At 47.0% G+C, this 22523-nt stretch overlaps 1 protein-coding gene across 1 annotated transcript; it reads right to left on the bottom strand.

Moving 5' to 3' along the window:
- Positions 1-4114: 4114 nt before the first annotated feature.
- Positions 4115-21160, bottom strand: LOC129398065 (uncharacterized). Its single transcript, XM_063605004.1, has 6 exons — positions 21000-21160; positions 19174-19282; positions 11012-13044; positions 5693-5826; positions 5051-5282; positions 4115-4916 (listed from the first exon to the last, which is right to left on the bottom strand). The coding sequence occupies exons 1-3, from the start codon at positions 21158-21160 to the stop codon at positions 11584-11586; spliced, it is 1731 nt and encodes a 576-aa protein (XP_063461074.1). The 3' UTR covers positions 4115-4916; positions 5051-5282; positions 5693-5826; positions 11012-11583.
- Positions 21161-22523: the final 1363 nt, after the last annotated feature.

Genomic DNA, 22523 nt, shown 5'->3' with positions numbered 1-22523 from the left:
TAACAGGAATTCAGTGACAGGCCTCAAAGGCTTGTTTTGTTCTTCAAAAGTCATCCTCAGAGGTAGGGCCATGTCAATGTGAGAATCTGTATTCAAATGAGGAAGCCACCTTACCCATGAGGGCCCTTGTGCTGAATTTTATGGAAAGATCTGGAATTGTTGCCCACACTCAGGTACTATTAGCAAGTGTGGGGTTCATCTGTACATCAAATAAGGGAAGTTGATGTAGAGATGAACCCGTGCCTGCTGATTGGTAGGATTCGGATTTGCAGGATTCTATGTGACAACTTTGTTAAAACAGAAAAGTTTTCTTACCACACCAAAGAGGCTGTGGCAAGGCCTGCTTCTCCCACAATCGCCTGGCTCCCTCTAGCGGGCCCCTGGCCCCTGGACAGTGAGGTGGAACTATGGTCTCGCCCACGTTAGCTGACCGACCCATCTGTCAACTCCAGCCCAGAGCTGTGGGGAAAGGAGTCGGGGAACCACCTGGAGGCTGAGATTCGGATGAAGCCCTCGATTCTTAGGCACCCTCCTTCGTGAAGCCTTCCCAAGTCTCCCTATGGTTTATCACACACTTATATGTGTTGATGTGCTAGGCACATATTGCCTAAGAATTCACGTATGTCTGTCTTTTTCTCTAGACCATGAATAACTTGAGTGTATATTTTTTCTGTGTTCATTTTTGTTTTCTTGGCACCTAGTACAGTGCCTGGGACAATAGTGTTAAAAAATAAGTGTTTAGGCCCAGCGTGGTGGCTCACGCCTGTAATCCCAGCACTTTGGGAGGCTGAGGCAGGCGGATCATGAGGTCAGGAGATCAAGAGCATCCTGGCTAACATGGTGAAACCCCATCTCTACTAAAAAAAAAATACAAAAAAAAGTAGCTGGGCGCAGTGGCAGGTGCCTGTAGTCCCAGCTACTCGGGAGGCTGAGGCAGGAGAATGGCGTGAACCCAGGAGGCGGAGCTTGCAGTGAGCCAAGATCGCACCACTGCACTCCAGCCTGGGCAACAGAGTGAGACTCCGTCTCAAAAAAAAAAAAAGTGTTTATTGACTTAGTAAGGAAATAAAATGCCAGCTAATTCAGGCTCCTGTGCTCCATATACAAATAAAGGGCTGGCACTGCCAAAGTTAAGCTATACAACAGTGGCTAAGCTCTTATTTCTAAGGATGCAGATACTGGGGGATATGAACCTTTCATAATGCACACATTTTGACAGAGTTAAAGCCTTAAGTTTTCTGGAAGAAATAAAATATTAACTGGATCACTACACTTTTAACTTCCATAATCAAAATATAGAATCCTATAAACACATGGCAGGAAGGTTTTGATGTGTGACTTACTGGGAAAGCCCAGGGGTCTAGGGTGGACAAGGGCAAGGGGAAGAAATTCGGGGCAAGGAAGCACTGACTGTCCATGTCTGATGGGGACTGAACATGCTCTTGTCTTTCAAGGGGAGTCACAGAAGTGTGTGATGAGGAGAGGAAGAGACACAACAGATGTCTTATGAGAAGCAGAGGGAGGACCTCAGAGACTGCCTGGCCCAGTCCCTCGCTAGGTGTAAGAAACAAACTCACCCATCCAAACCCGAAGGATGGACTCAGAGACCCAGAGAACAGCGAAAGTGAGATTTTTAATAAAAAGTCAGTCTTGCAAAATCGGGTGTCTGACGGACAGGCACACCCCGCAGTTTCAACAAGCAATTTGTCCGCTAGTGCACAGGCTCCTCCCCCAGTTTCCCACAGGCTGAGTACTATGGGGTCACAGCCTTCCTGGACGTCACCTATTGATTGTGAGGCAGGGGCTTTAGGTGTTTTTGTTTGTTTGTTTTTAGGGTTGTCTTGCTGCATTTTGTCACAGCCCACAATGCACTGCAATCCTAGTCAGCTCAGGGGCTCTTCAAGTATTTCACCTACGACCTAAGTAGCTGGGCCGGCTGATAAGAACAGACAAAGGGAGCTATTTTGCAGGCTAGTAGTAAGCTTTCATTTTAGACTAAACTTCTTTGGTTCTGGTGAACGCAACTAATGGGGGGTAAGCGGGGAAAGGGGGAGGCCTACAAGCAGGCATCAGCTATCCAAGCAGGGGCCTCGAATATCCTGTTTCTTCTGTAGTTTGCTGACCTAAGCCAATTTAAGGCACTTTGTCTTGGAAATGGACCACTGTATACATTATGTCCTTCACTGGTGAAAATGAGAGGGGCTGTGACGGACTCAGTCCCATAGTCACAGGCACCAGAACAGTCCCCAGCCTGCCCCTTGACTCAGAGCCCCCATCTCCAAACTGTGCCTCAGATTTGGGAGCACTAACGCGATAACTTTGACTTCTTTTGTGCTGTAGTGACCAGCCTTCTAGAAGTGCCCAGAAATTCTCTCTGAAGTGTGTTTGAGGCCATGGGACAGAGGGAAGCGGCCTTTTAGCAGTACTGGGCAGGCAGAATTGGCAAGAGTAATTGGAAAGCTAAGGTACCTCAGCAGCAAGAGGTCTGGGACCACAGAAGCGGGTCAGGAAGCTGTTTTGGGGGCCACTGCGACCTTTTGATGTGGACTTTGCTTTCAGGCCCACACAGTGCCCATAAGTGAGCTGCGCTGCAGCCCTAGCCCTGCCACTTGTGAGTGAGCTGATCTCAGCAGGGTGGTATGCTTCCTGCTCCGTGCTCCCCTGCTTTGCAACACCACAGCCTGCGTGGTTAATATCCCAGATGACAGTTGCTTGTTTTTATTCCAACCAAGTTAGAAGCAGGGCAACCGTGGACAAGGTGGTGAACCCCTTTGTACTTCTGTGTTTTCAGTTGAAAAATGGAGATGTCAAGTTCCCTAGTCACAGAGCAGCTGTGATGGGACCCACGTAAACAGCCCTGATCAGGAGTGAAGAGCAACATGTGGCACACAGGGCCTCCTGCACAAGCAACAGTCGCTGCTTGCTGTTACTGTGGGCTCCACGTTGGGATCAGACACACCTGTCTTCAGTGGCTTGCAGTTGCAGCAAGGACCGAATGTGAGTGAAAGCACTTTGTGCCTGGAAATGGACAGAAGAACATTGAAATATGATGCCCCGAAAATCGTCCAGAAGACAGGCGTGGCCTGTGGGTGCTTGATGCACGGTGGTGGCTTTGTTACTGAGTAACAGGGAGGTATGATTGCAAAGGCCACTGTTGCCTTCAAACTCTACATCTTGGTTTGAATTCCTTCTGAAACTTGCTTCTTGCACATCTCTGCTCCTGTAGTCCATCCACAAAGGGCCATCTGAGGAAACTTGCTCTGCACCAGGCTCCCCCATGGTGCCAGGAACACAGCAGTGCACAAGACAGACATGAGTCTGCTGGGAAAGAAACATTAGGCAAATACAGTCATCCCTGGGAATCTGTAGGAAATTGCTTCCAGGGCCATGGGTAAGACATGAAAATCTGCACATACTCAAGTCCCACAGTGAGTCCTGGGGACCCAAGGTTATGAAAAGCCAGGCTTCCATATGGGCAGATTTAAATCCTGAGAATACTATATATTCTATCTGTGTTTGGTTGTGGATACAAAACCCACGGACTGTATTTTTTGAAAAAAAAAAATCCATCTCTAAGTGGACCCTCGCAGTTCAAACCGGTGTTTAAGAGTCAACTGTAATTTCAAATTGGTATCGCAACCTTATTAAGACTGTCATCTGGGATTTGATTTTATCCTTCTTAGAAGCTATTCAGTCAACCTGTTACTGTTTCCTGGATGTTGGCAGAAGCCAGGAGACTGCTGGGTCAGGGACCATGGACACCGTTACTTGCTACACAACTAGCAGCATGTCCAGCCGCACTTCTGGGTCAGTTCCCCTCATTCCCAGTTCCCTCACAGGTGACACAGCAGGCTTAGATGAATGCTGTCTGTGCAGTGCGAAGCGTGGAGCTTGGAGAAGGCGCTGTGCTTACAGCAAGCCAGAAGCCAGCCTGCTGTTTGCCTGGAGGGTCGTGGGGAGGGGGCAATGTTACCTCACCTCTCAGAGTTATCAGCTGGACCTGAGAAATGGGCCAGCTAAGGGACACTCAGGGCCTTGCAGTTGTGGCATGCTCAGCAAGGGACAGGGTACAAGGATGGCCTCTTCCAACAAAGACATCAAAGGCTATCTATATACATCCATGATGCTATCACTTTAATACAACATTTTCTTCTGGTTTTATTCTTCCAGAATTTGCCTATGTACATACATATTTTTGGAATTGTAACCATGGCATATATAACACTTAACATGCTGCCTTATTCACTTAACTGTGTATCCTAAGCAGTTCCCCATACTTCCGCACAATTTTCACAATTATCTTGCACATTCCACTGTGTTCATGGACCATCATGGTTGGACATTTAGGTGGCTCCCACTTTTGTTCTTGGCCTGTCTTTCTGAAAACATACGGTGAGTACAGTAAAGAAAAGACACTGGAGCTGGGCAGAGCAGATTCTGCCTGCCCGTGTGCTTTCTGGGCCCGCCTTCCATCCCACGGCTCCCTTCAGCATCCTCGGCCCAGGAGGATGAGACTTTCGGGAGCCTCAGGAGCTTATGCCCAGAGAAGAAAACACCTGGTTCTCAGCATCCCACGTAGTAATGATGTAGAATGCTCTGTCATCTACACACAGGATCTATTCTAAAAGAAAACATTACAGGCAGGCAGTACCAGACCATTGTGCTTGCAGCCCTCATGAGAGGCTCAGAAGACACAGGAGCTGCCCTGGGTGTGAATTTTGTGTCCATGCTGGCTCCTCGCAGTGGCCCTTGGCATAGGTTGGGATCTTGCAGCAAGATTCTTCATCGGTTTCTCCATCTCTGAAGACTTCTTGCCAACAGCTGTACACGTGAATATATTATTTTCTCTTATGCAGCTGTCTGTTTTACATGAGTAGAATGGATGTGTGCTTCAGGGTCCCAGGAGAAAACACATGCTGTGCCCAGACAAGACAGGAGCGGGGCTTAGAAAGGGCCCTGTTTACTCGAGGTGTGGCGGGGGGTTTAGCACCACAAAGGAAAGGGAAGTTGACTCCTACCCATGTGACAGGGAAGCTTGTACCACTCTTACCTACACGGACAGCCCAGTATGAGAGGAGAGGTAGGTAGAAAGGTCTGCATGGAGAGAGCTGGGGCATCTGGGCCCAGGTAGCTCCAGGACAACTGTGCCAGCAGCTGCTCTACAGTCTCCTCCAGGATCCCCATCTACTGAGCCCACCTGAAAGCTGCAGGGTGGAGCTCTAGTGTCCAACCAGGTCCATCTCCCAGAGTGCTCAGCAGGGCAGAGGAGCATGGGCAGCAGTCTGGAAGAGCAAAAGAAATCGGGCACAAAATTCCTAAGGAGACAGTAAGTTTGCCAAAGGGCACAGACATGTCCTAAATTCATAGCTTGCTAGAGTTAAGAGCATTAACAACAGTAAAAATGCTCCTTGCCTGTAAATGGGATAATCATAGAATGACTAAATGAGGTCAAGTCACTCCAGGACCATGAAAACAGAAAAGAGCACTAGAAGAGGTTGAACTTCGTGGGTGGGTGGCAGACGGTGCATGGGCTACACCGAGGTACTTTCCCCACTGGTACTGTCCCTAATTCACCTTGCCTGATGGCCTAGACTCAATGTTAGCAGCTGCCATGCTGTCCCACCTGTGGAAGGCCACAGAGGGTTCGTGAAGCAGCCTGCTGTGCTCTACTTAATCCTCCCATGACCTTTACCTGTTCCTCTTATCTTGCAGTTTTTGGAAGCATCTTTTTCTCTGGGGCTTTGTGATGGCCAATAAGGAGGCCTGAGTCTCCCCAGAAGTTGCCCAGCACCTACTTGCCCAGCTCGCACTCCAGCTGTGGGTCAACTGCGAAGGAACAAAAACAAGACAAGGGGCTCCCTTCTGCTCCCACTCCCAGAGAATGAATCCCCCAGCTGCCTGCCCGCTCCTCTTTAACTGAGTCTTCAGATGAGGTGAAGCGGTGGGGTCTTCAGATCATCCTGTCCTGGGAGCAGAAAGTTGAGTTGCAGAAGGAGGCCTCGTGTTTGAGGAGCTGGGGAACATTTCCTCCTTCATTGATAGGTTCCTCCTGTCTCAGGCCTGAACCACATCTGAACGCGGAGGCAGGAGAATGGGCAAGGGAGAAATAGGTATGGCTCCAGGTGGGAGGAGGGCCCGGGATCAAAGGATCAAAGTCCCCACTTAGCATCACAGTTTGCCTGTGCACATTTCTGTGAATTAGGCAAGCAAGAGATATATTATTACAGCATTCCCTAAACTCCATTTCAATCATACCCAGTTTCAAAAGGTGACTAACAGGTGAGGTGGGATGGCAGAAAGATCCCCGAGTCACAAGCACCTGGAATCCCCAGGCTGGCGCTCTCTGAATCATTTAGTTGGATGAGATCTTAGAAAACCCTGCCTCACCCTTCCTGGAAGGCCATCGTCACTTCCAGTGAAGCAAACCTGTTGCCTTCCAAAGCATCAACAGCTCTTATTGTTAGAAAATGCCACCTGAAATTTAGCTGAAACAGTCTAATGGAGTGCTCAATTCCAAATGAACTTCTCTACCTCATTAAGTAGAATAAGAAAATTGTAAGCCACAGACATCTTGAATTTAGTCTTTGTCAAAATTAAGGTGGGGCTTGATCCCTCAAACTTCAGTAGCAGGAGACTTAGAGGGCCCAGTTGCTGCTGACATTGTTAAGCACTGAATTGATATTAGCATTTGCTTAGAAAGACAAGAGAATACCCACATATCCAATACGTTTTAAGTAAAAATCTATACTTCTTTTGTATGTTGTCATTTAAAATAATGAATTTATCAGCTTAATTAGATAGAGCAAAAGTTTTTATGTAATTTGGAAAGTTTGGGTTAATTGTCCCACCTCGAGAACGTGGATGTTTATCATAGGAAATATTTGTCAGAGTATTTGTTGTAGAAATCCGTGATGCTCACTTCAAGCTGTAATCTGTGTTTGCCACAGAGGTTTGTTCTAATTCCCCAACCTTGCCACGACTGACCTGGGTCATCACCATGTGCTTATTGAAGAGCCTTGGAATACTGTATAGACCCGTACAGAGTTGTTCAAATAGGTAAGCACTTTCCTTCTGGTGAATTTTTTATTTTTTTTTTTGAGATGGAGTTTCACTCTTGTTGCCCAGGCTGGAGTGCAATGATGAGATCTTGGCTCACTGCAACCTCCGCCTCCCAGGTTCAAGCGATTCTCTTGCCTCAGCCTCCGGAGTAGCTGGGATTACAGGCCCCTGCCTCCATGCCCGGCTAATTTTGTATTTTTAGTAGAGATGGGGTTTTCTCCATGTTGATCAGGCTGGTCTTGAACTCCCAACCTCAGGTGATCTGCCTGCCTCGGCCTCACAAAGTGCTGGGATTACAGGTGTGAGCCAACGCGCCAGGCCGAAAATATTTTATAATAAAGTGACTGTTGTAGATCAACTTTATAATACAATGCGGATTCTCAATTCTTATAACAAAAACTAATGTATATAAATTTCAGTATGTTTTAAAATTAGCCAGTACTTAGTAGAAAGCCCATATAGTTTACTGTAGCACTTCTGCACTTACAGTTTAGGTCTATCTAGATGTATGACTTCTCAGAGGCTGCCGAATATTGACCTTTTGCATGGTATTGTCTTTGAATTTTTATTTCATAATATGCTGGAACCACGATATTGTATCTGATCAGCACGTGGTCTGGTATCTGGGACTCATAATTTTCTTTTTCCGCTTCATATTTCAGACAATTGAGGACGACTATAATAGTTTCTCATTAGAAATACATGCTAATAAATATCATGTCTTTGGTATTAAGTGGCAATTAGATGAAACAACCTGAAATTCTGCTGTCTGATATCAAGATTGAACTTTGCTGAGATTACTGTTTCACTCACCAAAAATATCAGAATACTCAAGGGAGTTATTTTTTTTTCTTAATGAAACTTTCATAAAGGAAATGAAAGAAATGTGGAGACTGAAACAGTTGTCTGGTGTCTCAATACTGCATGCAGGTTCAACTACATTCTAAGCAAGTTGACTGTTATGATAATACATTTCACATTTTCTGTGATTTTGTTGGTGCTGAGACCTTATGCAATTACAAAGCAGATTTTTTACACTGACCTACACTGAGGAAAGAAAACCACCGTTCCCCTTTTAAACAGGAGAGTGCCTCAAGTACACTTGGGATCCCTCTCACCAAGCACAGCAAGGTTTGTGACTTCAAGCACACCAAGCTTGTGACTTTTTCTCCTACAAGGTGCACCTCTTGTTTTTTCTTACTGACAAATTGGCTTTAAAGTAAAGTTAGTTCCCTATCACACTGGCCCCCAAGACTCCAACTCCTGCTTCTCTTGGGATCTCTGCCCAGAGTCCAATCTCCCCTAAGGCGTGGTGCAGTGCTGTGCCCACACCTAGGCTCTGGGGGTGGGCACCCTTTGACTTTCCTCATATCATTCCACCCTCGACACATCCAAATGTGAACACAGCTTCTCCACAAAGTGCCCCTTCACCACGCCAGTTCCCAGACACTTTATTTCTTCCCTTGCCTAGAGTGCTGCCCCCACAACCAGCCCCCCATCATTGGCCATGTCCTTGCAGAGGCTGAACAATCCCACAATCTGTCAAGGATATCAGGGAAGAGCATGGGCTGGATAGACCTCAGGCTCTGCCAGCAGCTACATTCTAGGGGTGCCTGAACGTCCTGGTCTCTTGAGATGAGATGGTCTTGTGTCTGGAATTGGTCGGTTCTTGGTCTCACTGACTAAAAGAATAAAGCCTCAGACCCTCACAGTGAGTGTTACAGTTTTTAAAACTGTAAAAACGCACCAATCAGTGCTCTGTGTCTAGCTAAAGGTTTGTAAGTGCACCAATCAGCTCTCTGTAAAATGGACCAATCAGCAGGACATGGGCAGGGCCAAATAAGGGAAAAGCTGGCCATGCGAGCCAGCAGTGGCAACCTGCTCGGATACCCGTCGACGCGGCAGAGGCTTTGTTCTTTCACTCTTCACAGTGAATCTTGCTGCTGCTCGCTTTTTGGGTCCGCACCACCTTGAAGAACTGTAACACTCACTGCGAAGGTCTGCGGCTTCTATCCTGAAGTCAGCGAGACCACGGACCCACCAGAAGGAAAAGGCTCTGGACACATCTGAACATCTGACGGAACAAACTCCAGACACACCATCTTTAAGAACAGTAACACTAACCGCGAGGGTCTGCGGCTTCATTCTTGACGTCTGCGAGACAAAGAACCCACCACAAAGAACCAATTCCGGACACACTACCTGCTTTCGACCTCACAGCACCTAGCTCCTACCTGGACCTTTCTCCTACCTGTGCCCTGTCCCAGCAGCACCCGGCTGCTATCCGCCCTGCAGCACCCTATCCTCCCCATGCTTGCCCCACTAGAACCCCAATCTCACCCACGCTCTGCTCCTTTCAGTGCCCTGCCCTGCCAGCGCCCCATCCTAAACATGCCTGACCCAGCAGTCACCCTACTCCACCTGAGCCCCGCCCCTACTCGCACCCCGCTCCTATCCATGGCTCACCACTGCAGCACCAGCCACTACCCAAACCTCACTCCTACCCATGCCCAGCCCTGCCAGCACCCCATGCTACCCATGGCCCACTCCAACAGCACCTCAATATTACGCATACCCTGATCCTACCTGCACCTCGCTTCTACCCGTGCCCTGCCCCACCAACACCCCACTCCTAGTGTGTCCGGAATTGGTTCCTTTTGGTGCGTTCTTGGTCTCGCTGACTTCAAGAATGAAGCTATTGACCCTTGCGGTGAGTGTTACAGTTCTTAAAGATGGTGTGTCCAGAGTTTATTCCTTCAGATGTTCAGATGTGTCCAGAGTCTCTTCCTTCCAGTGGGTTCATGGTCTTGCTGACTTCAGGAGTGAAGCCGCAGACCTTCGCAGTGAGTGTTACAGCTCTTAAAGGTGGAGTGTCCGGAGTTGTTTGTTCCTCCTGGTGGGTTCGTGGTCTCGCTGACTTCAGGAATGAAGCCACAGACCCTTGCAGTGACAGCTCTTAAAGGTGGTGCGCGTCTGGAGTTGTTTGTTCCTCCTGGTGGGTTTAATTTAATTTTTAAAATTGCTCTTGTATGGCTGGGTGATGTGGCTCACGTCTGCAATCCCAGCACTTGGGGAGGCCGAGACGGGTGGATCACTTGAGGCCAGGAGTTCGAGACCAGCCTGGCCAACATGGTGAAACCTTGTCTCTACTAAAAATACAAAAATTAGCCGGGCGTGGTTGTGGGTGCCTGTAATCCCAGCTACTCAGGAGGCTGAGGCAGGAGAATCGCTTGAAACCCGGGAGGCAGAGGTTGCAGTGAGCCGAGATCATGCCACTGCATTCCAGCCTGGGCAACAGAGTGAGACTCTGTCTCAAAAAAAAACAACAAAAAAAATTGCTCCTGTATTACCAGATGCCCCTTTTAGTATTATTTTAGAAACATTGGGAGGATTTTGCCTAAAGTACAATTTACTGGAAAAACTAGATTTTAGCTTTATAAAACTCTCAAAAAAAAAGCACCCTAATTGAACTAATTGAACTACAGAACCAACAAAAAGTCATACCATCTCATCTCATTTTATCCATCCTCATATCCATCCACCCATCCACTCATCCATCCATCTACCCATTCACCCATCCACCCTTCCATCTATCCATCCATCCATTTGTCCATCAATCCATGTATTCATCCATCTATCCTCCCATGCATCCATCCATCCATCCATGCATTCAGCCATCCATTCTCCCATCCATCCACCCATCTTATTCATCCATATATCATATCCATCCATCTATCCATCCACCAATCCATCCACCCACCAATCTACCTATTCACCCTTCCATTTTATCCATCCATCTATCCATACATTATTCATTCATTCATTGACATTCAATACATTTTTATTTCATGCCTATGGGATGCCAGGCATTGTGCTTGATATTTGGAATACAGAAGAAAATGAAAATGAAACAGATGTGGCCCAGCTCCTGCCCTCTTGGAGTAAATCTTACATTCAGGAGAAACTGAGACAGGAAATATAGAGAGGTCCGGCCTTCGGGTGCGACCCGCAGGGGTTGCCTTGCCCGGCTCGCGGAACGGACGTTTACCTGTCGCAGCTACGAACCCACCAACGACACCAAGCACTTGCCGGGCAGACCAGGCGTCGTGGAGGCGCCCCAGCCCCCCCACCCCCCCGCAACGACGCGTCCCAGAGGTGCGTAGTGCTTGGCGCGGTGACCAGACCTGGCCGCCTTCCTGACTGCACAGAGCGAGAGGCCACACTCTGGATCCCAGGCCGGGTCCCTGCGGTTCTGGGAGGGAGGTCCCGGACGCCTCCCAGATCTCGGGCTTCTGTAACCCTGAGGCTGGGTTTTAAAATCACGCTCTTCCAAGTTACACGAAGAGTCCATGGTCAAGGGTCAAGGGTGGTCTTCGACCCTCGGGATCGTCTTCTTGAGAAATGGCTGAGAGCTAAGCCTAGAGCTGCCCAGGGAAGGAAGCCAAAGAGCTGGAGCCGAGCGCGAAGGGCTGGGAGGCGCGGGGAGGCCCCTTACCCCCGCCCCCCCCCCCACTGTCCTGCCCGCTAATAACGCTGATAATAGTAACAGTATCGGCCAACTGTTTCCCCCCTGCTCCTGGTCTGCCAGGCACCGGATCCTCCTTCAGCACTCCCAGCACTCCCTGAAGAAGACACTATGGAATTCTCCGTTTTCCAGACTAGAAATAAGGAACTCGGGGAAATGAAGAAACTCGCCCGACGACCCTCAGGCAGTAGCACCTGGCCAGGTTTGCTTTCTGAACCACTAACTCCACTCGCGCGCGCCACCTTTCCTGCCTGGGCCTCTTGCGGGTCGCAGGGGTGGAAGCCTGACCTGGGCCAGGGCCCGGATTTCTTCCTCCTGGCCTCTGTGCCACCGCCCCCGGTGCCAGGAAGCGCTTTTCTCTCCCCGAGACCCAGACGCGCCGAAAGACTCGCGCGGTCAGTTCCCCGCCCCACGCCCTGGGCTGTGCGTTTTCTTGTCGCGCGGTCCGTTCCCCGCCCCACGCCCTGGGCTGTGCGTTTTCTTGTCGCGCGGTCCGTTCCCCGCCCCACGCCCTGGGCTGTGCGTTTTCTTGTCGCGCGGTCCGTTCCCCGCCCCACGCCCTGGGCTGTGCGTGTTCTTGTCGCGCGGTCAGTTCCCCGCCCCACGCCCTGGGCTGTGCGTTTTCTTGTCACGCGGTCAGTTCCCCGCCCCACGCGCTGGGCTGTGCGTTTTCTTGTCGCGCGGTCAGTTCCCCGCCCCACGCCCTGGGCTGTGCGTGTTCTTGTCGCGCGGTCCGTTCCCCGCCCCACGCCCTGGGCTGTGCGTGTTCTTGTCGCGCGGTCCGTTCCCCGCCCCACGCCCTGGGCTGTGCGTTTTCTTCTCGCGCGGTCCGTTCCCCGCCCCACGCCCTGGGCTGTGCGTTTTCTTCTCGCGCGGTCCGTTCCCCGCCCCACGCCCTGGGCTGTGCGTTTTCTTGTCGCGCGGTCCGTTCCCCTCCCCACGCCCTGGGCTGTGCGTTTTCTTGCCAGCCTCTGCCGCTTGCGGGCAACGGCGCCGCCAGACTCCCCCAGACCGCGCTCCGGCCCACGCCTGACCAGAGCACCTGCTTCACAGGGGGGCGTTCCGCGCGTCCTTCCTCCCTGGTGTGATTTTCGTTCTTTTTCCTCTCGTGGTCCCCAAGAACCCAGGCACCCCTCGACGTCGGTGCCGGCGGTACCGGGAATCCCTCCCCCGGACTCCCTGCGGGCCCGAAGCCACCTTCTAATCCCAGCCGCCTTCCCCGGGCGGCGGAGGTGGGCAGCTCCGGGCTCCGCGCCGCCCCGCGAAGCCGGAATCTCTCTTCGGAGTCTCGCTGCAGCTCTCCACTTCCTCGCCCCGCACTGGATCCTGGTAGCGTGAACCTTGCCCGGGACGCTGGGCTGCGCTGGCCTGGGGGGAAGGTCCAAGAGACGCGGGGGCCGGGACGCGGGGCTGTCGCAACGACTGGCCCTCTGCGAACCCTCGGGCCGGCAGGCTCGGGACTAGCGGGGTGGGAGTGGAGGCGGTGGCCGCTGGAGAGTAGAGAGAACGTCCAGGAACCGGTGGACTAGGGGTCCCCGGCGGCCGGCCGAGGGTCGCAAGCAGAGGGGACTGTCGGTTGCCAGCAAGTCCCGAGCAGGTGCCTTCTGGCAGGGCAGTCACATCCTACAGTGCCGATTCTGTGGACATTGAGTATCCAGAATGAATAAAGTCTGTTTATACATTGGAAGGTAGCTTATGATTCCAAAATCTCATCTCCAGGCTGCCTAGATCACACGGCCCCGTTTCATTCATTTTTACTTAATAACGGTCGTTAGACAATTGAGAGAAACAGCAGAAACCACGAGAAAAATAATGGAATCCAACGGCGGTAAGGACCGACAAGGCCGGCGGGGAGATTTAGCAAATGGTGGCTTCTGAGAGTTTGCACCAGTCCTTCACCACGTTTTATTGGAAGTGTGGAGAGTCATGATTCTCATTCCTCCCCAGCCTTCCGGAAAAACGCTCAGAAATTTCTTTCCACATTGACACCTGATTACAGTCTAAATAGTAACCTTATTCTGATTGTTAATGTAACCTTCTCGTAATCTCTACAAAAATACTTTAGTTTTTCTAGCTGTGTTTTCATGTAATCACTGAAATTATTTTTAATTGGTTTTAAGCATTCATTGATTCCATATACACCACCTGCAAAAAAGTTACATAGGTGATCGCTAACAATACTAGAATTCGCCCCATCCAAAGGAAACATTAGAGTAGAAAAAGAAAAAGGATTTGAGAATCCAGTATGAAATTCAGTCAATCATTACTTCCCTGTTACTCAACTACCTTAACATTGTCAGGTTTACCTGAACATAAACTTCATTTTCTTAATTGTTCTTAGAACGAAGGGATATGTTTATTGAAATCAGTAATTAAGAATATTTTGGGACAGTTATGATTTACTTAGCCAGTGAAGCAGTTTCTATTCCCAAATCCAGGCAAAGAGAACAATAAGATTAAACGTAGCCTAAGAGATTTCCTTTTTGTCAAATAATGTGATTTTGCTATGTATAGAGGAGATGTCTATATGTAAGGGCATATTTATGACCAGTAGTTCCTAAAATTAAGGGGACTATTATTGAGTTACTGAAGGTATCAGTTGTATAGGATGCATTATGTCATATTTCAAACAATGTTTATAAAGAGATTAGTATAATTAACCTGTATGTACTTCTCCTCTGGGCCAACCTTGTGTCTTCTTTATCTGCTGACAGTCCCCTCCCCACTGAATTATTTTGAATCAAATCCCAGATAGTCTATCATTGTATTGTATTTTTGAATATTTCTCTAAAAGATAATAATTCCATCAATGAGACTGGGTGCAGTGGCTCCTCCCTGTAATCCCAGCTCTTTGGGAGGCAGAGGTTGGAGGATCACTTTAGGCCAGGAGTTCAAGACCACCCTGAGCAACATAGCAAGACCCCATTTATAAAAAAGAAGATTCCCATCAATGTAACCACAATACCATTATCACACCTAAATAATCCATTAATAGCATCGGTTTATCCAGGCAATATTTAAATATCTTCAATTGTCTAAAAACTTTTTGTTTAGTTGGTCGGTTTGAATTAGAATGCTAATAAGGGTTACGTATTGTGTTTGGTTGATATGGGCTATTATATCTCTTTTAGATTTCCTCAATCCTCTTTTTTTGTTTCCCTTGCATTTTTTATGGGAGAAACTGAACTGTTTGTTCTGAAGAAGTTGACATTCTGGACTTTGTAGCTGCAGGTAATAGTTTTTTGGCAAGATATTCCCAGGGATAAGGTCGTTTATTCAGACTTTTGAATATTGGCAAATAATAATATTGTTTGTAGAGGGAGAAGGATTAGTCAAGATATTTTGAAGAATCAACTATTGAAAAAACAAATTTTTATCAGAGTAAGCATGGATCTGGTAAAGATTATGTGAAATTTTCCTAAATGCAAATACAATCTAAAATTGTAATGTCTTACAAATAAAAAATAGATTATTTTCCATATATTTATAGAAATATAAATGATCAATCAACTATTTCATTGACAATTTTAAATCTAGTTTTATCTTGAGGAGAATAAAGTTTTTTATATCTTTAGTATTTTAGTTGAAGATCCAAAGACATTTTATGTTAAAACTTTAGGTTTTATATTGTTTTGTGTTTTAAAACATAAAATCTAAAATGTGGTAATATCCATGAGGTGCAGATAGAGTAATAGCACAAATTCTGTGTTCATGAAAATTCATTTTAGGATAACTTAATTAAAAGGACTCAGGATTTGAATGATATTAGATTAGACAGAAAAAAGTTCACTTGAGTGTAAGACATAAGTAATAAAAACCAAAGGTAGCTAACTTTTTTAGGCTTCTTGTTTCTTTAACGAGTATGCATATGAAATAAAATTTCCATGTCCATGTCCATTTTTCCATGGTACATAGGGCTTCTATAATTTCGTCTATTTCATCCTGCAGTTATTTTCACGGGTTTCTGTGTCCACCACTATCTGGAATCTCTGAGATGGTGAAAACGAAATCTTATTCTTCTTTATATTTCAAACAATTCCTAGCACATTATCAAAAATACCTGATAAAATTTATTGTGTCTGTAATACTGGTAAGCATGTAAAAGGGTGGTAAATATATAGGCTTTAAGTTTAGATAGATCTAAATATTATTAAAATTACCAAATTATTGTTTTTAAAAAGTATTAGTTTCCTAGGACAAATAGAGATTTTTAGATAAGGCTGGATTTGTAATACTTTAAGCAACAGGTCACAGTGCTTAAGTATTTAATGCCGATTTGGCAAGCAGCTGATGTTTTACATAATGCTGTCGGGTATTTTATATTTGCGTGTATTTTCTGATGCACTGGATCCAGCACTTCATGTCACGTCATATATCTGTTTATAATGTATACAAATGTATTTTCATATATATTTGATGTTTGATGGCTTTGAAACTTTAATCTTGAACTAGATTTTAAATTTTTATTAAAACTATTTAAATAATTACCGTAAGGAAAGAGCTCTTATTAGTTGAAAGAAAATGTAGATTCATGTTTCCTTGGAGACTAGTCTAGTTTCCAAGGATAGACGGCAGTGAGGAGTTGGGTATCTAGATGGAATTTCTGTTGGTTTGGATTCCAGCTCTGCTGCTTACCAGCTTTGTGACCTCAGGCAAACAACTTAACCTCTCCAAGCCTCAATTTCCCCATCTATATAATGGTGATATTTATAAGTTTCGCCTTATAGGGCCATGGTGGGGATTCCATGAAATAGTGAATGTGAAGTGCTTAGCACAGTGCCTGGCACATACTCAATGCTCTATGCATGTCAGCTAGTACTTAATGATGCTAATAGACATGTTATGTTCCGAAGCACGGGCGGGATCTTGCCTGACGTCCTTCTCTCTGCGTCCTGATCAGTCTTCACATGGTGGGCATCCTTTATTTCCGGTCACACACGGGTGGTACACAGAGCATGCTGTTTCTTTCCTGCCAGAAGGTTCCTGCTGCAGCTCTCCTGCTAGTTTAGCTTAGCCTTCTGGTTTGAGGGATGAGTCACATATACCATCACTTCCCAGGACCAACAGGACCTTTCAGGAAAGCTATCCCTGCTTACACAGAGAATTGCCCTTGCCTAACACTGAAGCCTGGCAGAGTAACATGAAATAACCACAGCAATTCTAAAATTAGAATTAGCATGCCTAGAATAACAGGTATAACCTTCTCTTGTACTTTATCACTTGCTTCATTTCTGCTCAGCCTAATTTTCACTTGATGTGTAGATTTATTTTTTGTTCACCCATCCAGAAAATGTTGACTGAGGAATTACTCTGTGTTAGGTGCTGTTGTAGGAGCAAGGGATACAATGATGATCAAGGCAGATGCAGCCGTTACCTTCAGGTTGTGGAGTCCGGATACAGACTGGAGGCAGACAGCTGTTAAGATGTGTGACAAATGCTGCACTGGATCAGCCCATGGTATTAGGAGAGCAGGTAAGGAAGGGTGGGGACGGGAGCGGACAACCTGGAGGAAGAGGCACCTAAGCAGAGTCCGGAAGGCTGAGGAGGAGTCAGCAGGTGAAAGAGAGGGGAATCATGACATGCCATCTCAACTGTAGGGCACGGCTAGCTGGCTGACTTAGCTGCTGTAACACCGGATATTTGCAAGACTCCCTGAGTATTTCTCGTGGGCTTGCGAACAAATCTGAGCAAGAAAACCACGTAATTTCTTTTATGCCCTGCCCAAGAAAGCCACCTGGAGGGGCAAGGGGACCTTAGCAGAAAGAAGCTGGAGGTGGGGGGAGAGCAGGGTGATATTACTCTCCATATGGTGGGGGGTGGACACCTCCCTGTCATATGGCTCGTAATATCCAGCGGGGGAGAGGGGGTTGACTTTCCCCTACGTTATTGGTAATATCACCCCCCTCTCTCCCGCTAAATATTAAGTAGAATATCACAGGTGGGGTGTACACCCCCGGCGATGTTTGAAGTAATATCAACTTCTCCCCCTCTGGATGTTAGAAACAATATCACAGGGGGGTGTACACCCCCCTGCGATCCTGGGAGTAACATCATCCTCTTTCCCCCGGATATTAGGAACAATATCACGGGGAGGGGGGTGCACACCCCCTGCGATATTGAAAGTCATATCATCTTCTTTCCCCCAGATATTAGGAACAATATCACAGAAGGTGTTTACAACTTTTGCAATGTTGGGAGTAATATCATCCTCTCACCCTAGATATTCAGAACAACATCACATGGGAATTGTACCCTTCTGTTTACTGAGAGTAATATCATCCTCTCCCTTTCTGTATATTAGTAACAATATCACAGAGGGCTGTGTACACCCCCAGGAATGCTTTGAGTAATATTATCCTCTCTCTGCCTGGATATTTGGAACAATATGACAGGAGTTGTGTACACCCACTGTGATATTCGGTTTAATATCAACTTCTATCCCCTGGATATTGGGAGTAATATCTATCTTTAGCCCCTGGATATTAGGAACAATATCACAGGAGGGCTGTATACAGACGGCGCTATTGGGAGTAATATCATTTTCTCCACCCCTTGATATTAGGTACAATATAACAGTGGGGATGTGTACCCCCTGGAATATTGGGAGTAATATTAATCTCTGCCCCTGTGGATGTTAGGAACAATATCACAGAAGGGGTGTATACCCCCAGCGATATGGGGAGTGAGATCATCCTCTCCCAACTTGGATATTAGGAACAATATCACAGGGGAAGTGTATAACCCCTGCGATATTGTGAGTAATATCATCCTCTTCCAAAATGGAGATTAGGAACAATATCACAGGAAAGGTGTACACCTCTTCTGATATTTGTGGTAACATCATCTCCTCCCCTCATTGATATTAGGAACGATATCACAAGGTGTGTACAGCCCCTGCGATATTGGGAGTAATATTGTTCTCTCTTCCCCTGGATATTAGAAATAATATCACAGGCGGAGTGTACAGCCAACCCCCTGCGACATTGGGGGTAATATCATCCGCTTTTAACCTGGATATTAGGAACAATATCACAGGGGGCTTGTACACTTCTTTTGATACTGGGAGTAATATCATCCTCTCCGCAAGTAAATAGTAGGAAAATTATCAAAGAAGGTGTGTACACCGCTTGTGATATTGGGAGTAATATCATCCTACCTCACCTGGATATTAGAAAAAATATCGGGGGGCGTTTACACCACCTGCGATATTGGGAGTAATATGATTTTCTACCCCAGTGGATATTTAGAACAATATCACAGGGGCAGTGTACACCCTCTGAGATATTGCGAGTAATATCGTTCTCACCCCGCCGCCCCCACCCCAGATATTAGGAACAATATAACAGGCAGATTATACACCTGCTGCAACATTGAAAGTAATATCATCCTTTTCCCCCTGGATATTAGGAACAATATCTTATGGGGGGTTTACAGCCCATTCCATTTTGGGAGTAATATCAACTTCTTCATTGCTGGAAATAAGAAACAATATAGCAGTTCTGGTGTACACACCCTGTGATATGGGCAGTAATATCATAGACTCTTCCCCAGCGTATTAGGAACAATATCAAAAAGGGGTGTATACTCACAGCGATTTTGGGATTAATATCATACTCTCCCCCCTGGATATTAGGAACCATATCAAAGAAGGAGTGTCTACCCCTTGCGATAGTGACAGTAATATCATCCTCTCCCTCCCTGGATATTAAGAACAATACCACAGCATTGGTGTACACCCACTACGTTCATGGCAGTAATGTCATCCTCTAACCCCTGGATATGAAAAACAATATCACAGAGGAGGTGTACACCCCTCGCGATATGGCCAGTAATATCATCGTCTCCTCCACTGCATATTAGGAACAATATCAAAGGGGTGTGTACACCTCCTGCGCTATTGGGAGTAATGTCATTCTCTTTTCCCCTGAATATGAGGAATAATATCACTGATGGGGTGTACAACTCCTACGATATAGGCAGTAATATCATCCTCTCCCAACCTGGATATTAGGAACAAAATAACAGGACATGTACACCCCCTGCAATACTGGGAATAATATCATCCTCTCTCCCACTTAATATTAGAAACCGTATCCCAGGAAGAGTGTAAAACCTCTGAGATATTGAGAGTAATATCCACTCCCTACCTAAATATTAAAAACAATGTCACGGGAGGGGTTTACAACCCCTGTGATATTGGGAGTAATATCGTCTTCTCCCCCTGAATATAAGGAACAATGTCACAGGAGGATGTACACCCCCTGGGATATTGGGAGTCATATCATCTTCTCCCCCTGAATATAAGAAACAATATCACAGTGGGTGTGTACAGCCGCTGCGACATTGCCACCAGTATCATCCTCTCCCTCCCAGGATATAAGGAAAAATGTCACAAGGGGGCGCACACCCCCTGCGATATTGGGGGTAATATCTTCCTCTGCCCCGCTGGCTATTAGGAACAATGTCACAGAAGGGGTGTCCACTCCCTGCTATATTGGGAGTGAGATCTTCCTCTCCGTCCCTGAATATTAGGAACAATATCCCTAGGGAGTGTACACCTCCTGCAATAGTGAGACTAAGATCATCCTCTAGCCCCCTGGATATCAGGATCAATATCATAGGGGTGGTGTACACCCCCTGCGAAATTGGAAGAAATATCATCCTCTCCACCTTTGGACGTTAGGGACAGTATCACGGGGGAGGTCTACGCCCCCTGCGATATTGGGAGTCATATCATCCGCTCCCACCCAGGACAATAGGAACAAGATGACTGAACGGAGGTACACCCGTAGCGATATTTTCAATAATGTCATCCTCTACGCCCTGGCAATTAGGAGAAACATCATAGAGGGGTGTACACTTTCAGCGACATCGGGAGTAATATCCTCTCCCCCACAGATATCGGGAACAGTTATATTAATTATTAATATTAATAAATATATTAATTAATAGTAATCATCGATATTAATAATTGCAATAGAGATAGTAAAAGTTAATACGGATTAAAAATATTAACAATTACTATTAATAATAACAATATCACTATTAATAATAAAATAATGATATTAATCAATGTTACATAAATCAGTCATAAGTGATGTTGGTAATAAAACAATATTAAGATTAATAACTAATATTGAAAAATGACATTAATACAGATAATTTTAATCATGCAATCGTACATTTAAAATAATCATTAATGATTAATAACGTTATACTATTAATTAATATTACCATTGATAATTATTAAGACTGATGTTTAACAATTAATATTATTAAGATTGGTGCTTAATAATTAATCGTATTATTTCTCCTAATACCGCAGGGGGTGTACACCTACCCGAGATATTGTTCCTAATATCCAGGGATGGAGAGCATGATATTAGTTTTAATATCTCAGTAGGTGTACACTCACCCTGTGACACTGATCCTAATATCCAGGGAGTAGAGTATGACATGACTCCCAACATAGCAATGAATGTACAGCCACCCGGTGATATTGCTCCTAATATTCATGGAAGAAGCATAGGATATTACTTCCAAAATCGCAGGGAGTGTACACCTCTTCTGTGACATTGTTCCTGGTATCCCGAGGGGGAGAGGATGATAATAATTCCAGTATCGCAGGCTGTGATCACCCACCCTGTGATATTGTTATTAACATCCTGAAAGGGAGAGGATGATATTACTCCCCGTAATAGATAGATATTACTCCCCATAACAGAGCAGGAGGTGTACACCCACCCTGTGATATTGTTCCTAATATTCAGAGGCTGAGAGGTCGATATTACTCCCAATATGGCAGGAAGTGTACACCCCCGTGTGAGATGGTCCTTAATAATATTCCAAGGTGGAGGGGGAGATATTACTCCCAATATCGCAGAAAGTGTACCCCCCCAGGGATATTGTTCTCATGATCCTGGAGGGAAGAGGATGATGTCACTTTAAATATCACAGAAGGTGTGCACGCCCCCACTGATATCGGTTCTAATTTCCATGTGGGAGAGGAGGATGTGACGCCCAATCACACCTGCAGTAGAAACACAGCTATGATACTGTTCTTAATATTCAGGGAGGAAGACAATGATATTACTCCCAAAACAGACGACTGTACACCCTCTGCACACCAAAGGTGTACCCCCATCTGTGAAATAGTTTATAATTTCCAGAGGGGGAGATGATATCACTCCGAATACCGTAAACAGGCTGTGAGTCCACCGCGGATCCTAAAAACCAGGGAGGGAAGAGGGGCTGGCAATTACTCCCCACATCGCGGGGGGTGTCTCACCCCCTTGCGATGGGGGTCCTAAGAGCCAGTGGGGGATGAGGGGCTGGCTCTCAGTCACTGCCTTGCGGGTGGTCCTTCCCCCCCTGCGATGGGGGTCCTAAGAGCCAGGGGGGGAAGAGGGGCTGGCTCGTACACCCCGCATCAAGGGGGGTCCCGGCGATGGGGGTCCTAAGAGCCACGGGGGAAGAGGGGCTGCCTCTCAGTCCCCGCCTTGCGGGGGGTGCCTCCTCCCCCTGCGATGGGGGTCCTAAGAGCCAGGGGGGGAAAGGAGCTGGCTGTCAGTCCCTGTCTCGCGGGGGTGCCTCCCCGCTCCGGGATGGGGGTCCTAAGAGCCAGTGGGGGATGAGGGGCTGGTTCTCAGTCCCAGCCTCGCGGGGGTGCCTCCCCACCAGGCGATGGGGATCCAAAGAGCCAGGGGGGTAAGAGGGGCAGGCTCTCATTCCCCGCCTCGCGGGGGGTGGCTACCTCCCCTGCGATGGGGGTCCTTAGAGCAAGGAAGGGAAGAGGGGCTGGCTCTCAGTCCCCACCTCGCCAGGGGTGCCTCTCCCCCCCTGCGATAGGTGTCCTAATAGCCAGGGGGGAAGAGGGGCTGGCTCTCAGTCCCCGGCTCACGGGGGATGCCTCCCCGTGCTGCAATGGGGGTCCTAAAAG

Source organism: Pan paniscus, chromosome 5 (genome assembly GCF_029289425.2).
Source record: "Pan paniscus chromosome 5, NHGRI_mPanPan1-v2.0_pri, whole genome shotgun sequence".
Classification (NCBI taxonomy): Eukaryota; Metazoa; Chordata; class Mammalia; order Primates; family Hominidae; genus Pan; species Pan paniscus.
Note: the sequence above shows the minus strand (reverse complement) of the source record. Positions and strands in the feature narration are given on the sequence as shown.